The following is a 7,937-nucleotide window of genomic DNA, read 5'->3' on the forward strand; positions in this document are numbered from 1 at the left end:
TTAGTCCCATAAACTATAAACAACAAGCATTCTTGCAACAATACTTGTACACATCTTAGTTTTTGTTTAGCTTCTTATTTTTTGTGCTTTCACTGCTGTAAAATGACTTCTTTGCCTAAAGGAGAAACTAGGGCTACTCTATTCCTTGGATTAACAACCTCCCTGGTTGTAACCAAGTTAAAACCTCTGAGCCTCTACTTTTTAGTTTATTTATTATTTAATGTAAGTGTTCTTTAATTAAGTTAGTTGTTCGAGAAAGGTATTTTTATTTTTATTTGTGCAGGGGCTATTCACCCCCCCTCTCTAGCCGACTACCAAGGGTCCTAGCAAGTGGTATCAGAGCCAAGATGCTTCAGGAGGACTAATCACCGATCGAAGCATCGAATCGATAGTCGAATCGAGTATATACCCACTGAAGTTCAAGGGGGAGTTTGCGAGATGGAAAAAGAGAATGCAGGTATTCTTTAAAACTAATTTTGAATTGTTTTTAATAATGAAGCTCGGTTTTGTAGCACCCGAAGGTAAGGAAGAATACCAGTGGACGAAGAAGGAGTAGGCCGACTACGTGGCAAACTGCAAAGCAGAGTTTCATCTGCTGAGCGTTCTACCGCCACAAGAAGTCAACCAGATCAGTGCCTACAACTCAGCAAAGGATCTTTGAGAGAAGTTCCTTGAGCTACGCGAAGGGGCGTCCGAAGCCAAACTCGTGAGACGGGACTTACTTCGCAACCAGCTCACCAACTTGCGATTTGAAGAAGACGAATCCATTGCACACCTTCACTCAAGGATTAAGAAGCTCATCACCGGACTTTCGAATTTCGGAGAAAAGGTAAGCAACCGAGATTCGCTAAAATACGCTCTAAATGCTTTCCCTAGAAATACGAAATGAGCATTATTAGTAGATGCCTACTATATCTCTAAGGACTTAGAATCTGTTACCTTAGAAGAGTTATTTTCAACGTTTGAAGTCCATGAATCAAGATGTGCAGATTTAAAGAAGGAACCAAAGCACAATATTTCCCTCAAAGCAAAGATGGATGAACAAGAGTCATAATCATCTTTTGATGACAAGGAAACGACGATGATGGTAAATCAATTTAAAAAGTTATTTAAATCTAGAAAAACTAACCATTTGTAGGGTAGAATGAGAAGAAAAATCAGATGCTACCACTGCGATGAAGAAGGGCACGTTCAAGACAACCACCCTAAATTAAAGAACAAGGACAAAGGCAAGAATAAGAAGCCCATCCAAATGAACAAACACAAAAACCTGAAGGCGACGTGGGATGAAATGTCGTCCGAATCAGAGATTGAGGCTTTCTCCGGACTCGCGTTAATGGCAAGCTATCAAGACGATAAAAACGAAGCAAGCTCGTCTGAAATGAGCATCGAGAACATCGATGAAGGGGGAGCGACATCGGAAGAAAGCAGCACTTCAGGGGGGGCTGCAGATAACGGGATTGACAAGGTAAGTCAGGTACGATCTCTTCCTCCTGATAAGTCGTTTAAGTTTATAAAATATTTATCAAAGAATTGTTGCAAGATAGAAAAAGAAATTAAAGAGTTAAATTTAATTTTCGTAAAATCTTGTCCATTAGAAGAATTTGATAAAATAAAATTGAAAAATGTTAATTTACAAAATGAAATAAAGAACTTAAAAAATCATGCATGCTTGAATGTTAGAACTCAAAATTAAAATAGACTGAGCTGACATCTTAGATATTATAAGGGATCAATTAGAAAAGAAATATGTTCCTAAAAAATTCTTAATTAATCTAGTTGGCTGGAACCTATATTGAGTTCCAAAGTCTTGTCTAACATAAATTTTAATTAGACATAGCGCTTTCAGCGAGAAAATTAAATGTTTGAATTTCTTTAAGATGCTTTGTCTAGAAAGTGGTTGTTGCTCCAATTATCAAAAAGGCCTACTGCCTCGCCACAGCTTGGAAATCGATTAATGAAATAAAATATTTAATTGATTAACTGATAAAATATTTAATTATAATTAAAAATACTTTAAATAGTTACTCTTTTTTTTATCTTTTTAAACTTAGAAATTTTAACTTAAAGTTTTTTTTTTTTTGAAGTATCAGCTTTACTTTTCTAAAATTATTTCTACAAAATTAGTTTTTACAAACTTAGGAAATTATTGATATTTTTTTATGATATCAAAAATTATTTTACTTAGAAAATTTTTCTAAATTTTTTCCAATTTTTTTAGTGCTATCAAAAATTATTTTTTCAAAATTCTCAAAAACTTGATAAGTTTTTAAAAAAAATGTTTTCTTTAGCTAAAAACTTTACTATTTTTTGAAAAAATTAACCCTTATATTTTTTTTTACCCCATTTTTTATGTGATCAAAGGGAGAGAAGGGAAGATTAAGTCTAGGGGGAGGTAGTTTAACCTTTCTAATTTTTTGCACTTTAATTACAAATTTATTACTTTTACTTTATATTAGTTTACCCTAATTTAACTTGGGTTACTCACATAAAAAGGGGGAGATTGTTGGTACCCCAAGGTTGTTTTGATGTGATCAAACAAGTTAAATTAGGTCCTATTGTGTTTAACCTTGTGTCTAAGTGTGCAGGAACTTATGAGTACAGAGAGTCGAGCAAAAGACGGAACTAGCGAGAAGGACGGCACGGGCGAGAGCCGATGGACTCGGTGCGTCTGAGGGACGAGGTGCTGCGGAAGAGTACACGGGCGAACGAGAAGGAGGCGTGCGGCTTTTTCGAGGGACGAGAAGCCGGAGCGGAAGATTGCTCGAGAAGGTCGGAAGTTGGGTTCGGGTGAGCCCTATTTTGGATGGCCGAAATCACCTAAGTGATTGGAAAAATCCGGACCGAAGCAAGCAGAGCCGAAGCTGGAGGCCCAAAGAGAAAGTAAACAAAATGTTGACTTTCCCCCTTTGGGGCGTCAGGAACGATTCTGGGCGCTGGAACCCAAGTTTTAGCCACTTCGACGTGGTCTTTGATCATTGCGTCGGGGATAAGTTTTTATCTCACTCCAGGAGCCTGGAACCCTTCCAGGCAGCCCAACCAAAGCTATAAATACAGCTTTGGTCCCAGAAGCTACAAACAACAAGCATTCTTGCAACAACACTTGTACATATCTTAGATTTTGTTTAGCTTCTTATTTTTTATGCTTTCACTACTATAAAGAGGCTTCTCCGCCTAAAGAGAAACTAGTGCTATTCTATTCCTTGAATTAACAACCTCCCCGGTTGTAACCAAGTAAAACCTCTGAGCCTCTGCTTTTTCGTTTGTTTATTATTTAATGCAAGTGTTCTTTAATTAAGTTAGTTGTCCGATAAAGGTATTTTTATTTTTATTTATGTAGGGGCTATTCACCCCACTAGCCGGCCGCCAAGGGTCCTAACAATAGCAACCTATACAACTCATATAATTCACAAGACCAAATATCAATATGCATATTTCAAAGAAGATATCTTGAACTCGACTAGCAATTTATCAGATATAAGTAAACTTACTGCATACAAAGAAGTATATTCTTTGAAAGAAAAAAAAAGCATGAGTTGAATCCATATACTAACAAAAGAAAAAACACATACATGTTGTCGACCTCAATGGCACGCTCAATCAAAGGGCCAATGGAAGTCCCCTTGAAAACCAATGCTACAATTAGAAGCCCAAACCTCTTCTTCCGTTGCAAGAAAGAACATATGAACAAAAGAAAAAAAGGAATCTTTATCTTCTCTACAACAGATGGTCACAAAGAAGAGCTCACCTCTTCATATGGGACATGGAAAACAGCCACATGATGCTAACAAAGCAACCAATCATCCTCAACAATCAGCCAATGTTCATATGGGGGAAAAGCCATTGATCCGTACAAGCATCATATGGTTTTGAACATTCAAAGGGATCTAACCGATTTTTTTTAAGGAATTCCAAGTCCACCATCCTCTATGGGACTGAGATCGAGATTGGAAGAATGCATCCCACATCCTTCACCTGTTGGTAATGGCGCAACCGCTCCCACACCACCCTAATGCAGCAGCTCCTCTATTTCCCCGTCGACACCCGCCCCTCCAACCGCGTCTTCTTCTAGTCCTATACCTTCTACCTCTTCCACTTCATCCACCTCCTCCACACCTTCATCAATATCCTCTGTCGACGTTGCTACTCCCTCGTCGTCAGGTTCCTCCATTCCGTCTCCTTTAAGAATCAGGAAAAAAGAGGCGTGAAGGGCATCGGGGGAAAAGAGAAGAGATTGGTAGTTTTCGTCGATGAATCACTGGCAAAAAGAACGAGGGTGCGCCACTAGGGTTAGATAAAAGAACTGGTCGCTAGTAATTTGGACGCTAAGTATTTCATTGGGCGCTAAAATGAAATTATCTTGTTTATCTTTTTTACTTCAGTATCTATAAATTATTAAAAAATACTTTTCTACTAAAAAGAAAAGCGAAGCCCAAATTTTTTAAAATACGAAGTAAAACATACATTTTTTACTTCACTAGTGTTGTTATCGAAGTTGTTTATTATATACTATTTCAAAATTATTAAGTAACGAAGTAACCTATGCCGAAGTAAAAAGTGTTTTTTCTACTAATGCCCCTTCCTATGTACATCTCGATCTAACACAGCGTTCTTAGATCAACCACTTATTAAAGAAAATTTATTTGTTAATTTATTAAAATTAGGATTCAACCTTACATGCCTAACAAACTGAGAAGCTATCTCATTGCTACACCATTAGCATTTCAAATGAGTAAGACTCTTAATCTTTCTATGTCAACTTCATCCTAAAATGATCTTTATATAACGATCAAGAAGATTAGTGCAAAAAAACAAAAAAAAAAATCTTATAAAAATATCTCTTCGATAATCATTTTCATAATAACAATGTTGTATTATTTTTTTATATAATGTAGATATTTAATTTTTACGATATGACTAATTTGGAGATGACCGATTCGGCCCCATAAAAGACTTCCATTAGCTAGCTATCATGGTAATTGAGAAATACAGATGGATCTTTGTGAGCAATCCAAAATCACAAGTTTTTCAAATTTTGGAAGTGTAATGTGTCTAGATAAGATTTAAACTCTCATTATTTAGGGAGTCACTCTCATTATTTAGAAAGTTCATCCTACTTCTTGCCATCCCATCATATTCCGGAAGCAATAATATCATATTGTTGCTCCTAATACTCCATGCAATCTTTCTCCATCAGTTCCAACCAAAAATGAGCATTATATTACTATCAATGAGATTTTAGTATAAAATTAGATATCAAATATGGCTAGATCACTACTTAATAACTCAAAATATACTACTTTACCGCAATTAAACCTATCACATGTGCAATTTCATAAGTTAAAGCACACGTGAACACATCTATCATCTTCGATCGTTACTAATAACTTAGGATTATCATGCAATTTAAGAAAAATGACTAATTTTTTACGTTGAAATTTTTAGGGAAAGCCTCTTGCTAGAACAATTTTTTTTTTTACTTTTTCTTTTTCAACCAACATACAACTCAAATATAGATTATTATGATTCATCAAAAGAGGCAATATCATCATGTCCTCTCCAACCCAATCAATCATAACATGTCCACTACAAAATGATTAACAAAGCTCACTAAAAATAATTTTTTTTTAATAATCCTATTCTTCATTTTGAAAATACCCTGATTTTAATATTATTATAAAATTTTTGACCAAAAAGCTACCAAAGTTGCTAATGTAAACTCTAATAATTACATATATTAATAATTTTAAAATTTATTTTATGTAATAATACATCGTGTCATTTTCATATTTTTTTTTAAAAAAAAATTAGCTAGCATAATGTATTAATCTTAATAATCGATTTACCGATCTCAAATTTCTCATCTGAGTAATAATTTAAAAAATAAAACACACACTCTATGATTAGGCGACGTCTCAACCAACCTCCGCCACCTAGTGAGCAATTTGTCATCTTCTTCCTCCGTTCGCTAAGCTCCAAATACCTTATCTTCATTTTTTTAAATCCACCTTCTTTGAATCACTTGCCGACTCTCCTTCCTCTTCCAACCTAAATCGACAACGACACTCTCCCAACTTCCAAATCCCGGTTCCAGTCATCTATTCTAAACCACCCTCCCCTTTCGCTAAAGATTCATTTCGCCAGTTCTTGCGTCCATGGCGCCAGATTTGTCAAACCCACCGAAACAAAAGACTCCAGTGGCGATGGCGACGAGGAGAACTTTTGCTTGTTCTCTTTCTTTGTTGAATTATTAGCAATAAAAAGAAAGAACTGGAAAAGCACAGAGACACTTCTTGATCAATTTGGCCGACGCTTGAATTCTTTCGGATTGGATTCTTTTGCCAGGAAAAAAATAATTCTTTCGGGATTCACGAATTCAACCGAGTAACTGAAGAATTATAAGTTGGAATTAGCAGAATCTGTCACTGGGGAGCGATCTGCTCGCGCCGCCATGCGGTGCTCTGTTTCGGCGGCCGTCGTTCCCGTGCGCCGACGTACTGGCGCCGGCGGCCGCGGCCGACGACGCCTCGTCCTCCGTTCCCATCTGCAGGACGTCTGCGATCGAAACCATGTCTTGGTTCGACGCGTTTTCCGTCGAGAACGATCGCTTTATCGGTCGGCGATCTTTTTCTTCTTCCTCCTCGTCGTCGTCCCTGATATCGACTTTGCTGTGCCGGCTCTGCTCGGCTGCGATTTGGGGCCGCGCGTGCTTTCCAAGCTCCCGCCTTTCTTCTTCTTCCACTCTCTCCTCCACCACTATCACCATCTCGTCTCTTCCCGGCGCCTCCAGGACCACCCGTTCCGCCGTCGCAGCCGCCGGAGGCGGAGGCGATGGCGGCGGCGGATGTAGGGGAATGTTTATACTGGCCCGGCAGAGTGGGCAGTTGGAGTGCGACCGCAACCACGTATCGATGCACTGGAGATGGAAGGCGTGGCCGCACTTGGGCAGCAGCCGGAGGCTCTCCTCCTCCCGGAACTCGCTGAGGCAAACAGAGCAATCGGCACTCTGCACCACACCGTCCCCCCGTCGGTACTTGTGCACCGCGATCTTTCTTATCAACGCCTCGTCGACGCCGTTCGCCGGCGAGTCCTGCGGCCACCCGGCCTCGCTGCGGCGAGGCCGGCCGCCGGGGAGATCGAGGCTGTCGCCGGCTGCTCCCGGAGGGTTGAGCCACCGGTGCACCGACCGGAAGCCGCCGCAGTACTTGGACACGACGGTGTAGTAGCAGATGAGGAGGAGGGCGCCGGCGAGCACGCCGATGATGGCGATGACCAGGGGGGAGAAGTTGACGCCGGAGCCGTCGTCCGAAAACTCCGAGGGCGGAGGCGGCGGGAAGATGACGTAGCACCACTGCGGGCAGTAGACGCTGCAGAATCCCATGGAGCAGTCCCTCGTCGGCACGTAGGGCACCCACTGCTGGTTGTCGCCGGCGGCGGCCATGAATGCAATCACAGAGAGCAGAGAAGCTCCCTGCTCCCTCCCCGATTGCTGCAAAATACTACTCACTGAGCAGAAAAAGGCAGTGGTTGAATCAAAAGAACTACCTTTTTAGACAAATCGAGAGAGATTATCAAGATCTTGCCGTTGTTTTGGGAGAAAGAAGGAATCCAATTGGCTTGGCATCAAAGCAAAGTAGAGAAGAAGAAGAGGCAGCTGAGCAACTTTATCTACCATCTCCTATCTTTGCCAATTGTCTATATACGTGGGAAACAGTGGTTGGTTGGCCAAGGTATTCCCTGTCTAGCGTGGAACACCGTTAAGAGTTGGTGGCCGTGACATTTTATCAAACCAATTTTGGATTATTTTTTTTACTAAATATTAAAAAAAAGGTGCATTGTACTTTATATTTTACCAAACTACTTTTCTATTTCTCAAACATACTATTTCATTTCGTCTATTATTGTTGAATAGTTAAAAAAAATCAAATTTATAATAA

General features: G+C 39.6%; 1 protein-coding gene across 3 annotated transcripts; it reads right to left on the reverse strand.

Moving 5' to 3' along the window:
• Window positions 1-6,290: 6,290 nt before the first annotated feature.
• LOC122055607 (E3 ubiquitin-protein ligase Os04g0590900-like) lies at window positions 6,291-7,733 on the reverse strand. 3 transcript variants are annotated; one of them, XM_042617121.1, is made up of 2 exons: window positions 7,584-7,733; window positions 6,291-7,506 (listed from the first exon to the last, which is right to left on the reverse strand). In XM_042617121.1, the coding sequence occupies exon 2, from the start codon at window positions 7,439-7,441 to the stop codon at window positions 6,410-6,412; it is 1,032 nt and encodes a 343-aa protein (XP_042473055.1). In that variant the 5' UTR covers window positions 7,442-7,506; window positions 7,584-7,733; the 3' UTR covers window positions 6,291-6,409. The 3 variants fall into 3 exon arrangements, with proteins under 3 accessions (XP_042473055.1, XP_042473064.1, XP_042473073.1); XM_042617130.1 differs by having other exon boundaries at window positions 6,291-7,489; window positions 7,546-7,667; XM_042617139.1 differs by having other exon boundaries at window positions 6,291-7,489; window positions 7,584-7,602.
• Between the last annotated feature and the right edge of the window lie 204 nt (window positions 7,734-7,937).

The sequence above is a fragment of the Zingiber officinale genome, chromosome 1B (genome assembly GCF_018446385.1).
Source record: "Zingiber officinale cultivar Zhangliang chromosome 1B, Zo_v1.1, whole genome shotgun sequence".
Lineage (NCBI taxonomy): Eukaryota > Viridiplantae > Streptophyta > Magnoliopsida > Zingiberales > Zingiberaceae > Zingiber > Zingiber officinale.

Excerpts from the sequence above, each read along its gene's own strand:
- LOC122055607 (XM_042617121.1), bottom strand. The coding sequence starts at position 7,441 with ATGGCCGCCGCCGGCGACAACCAGCAGTGGGTGCCCTACGTGCCGACG.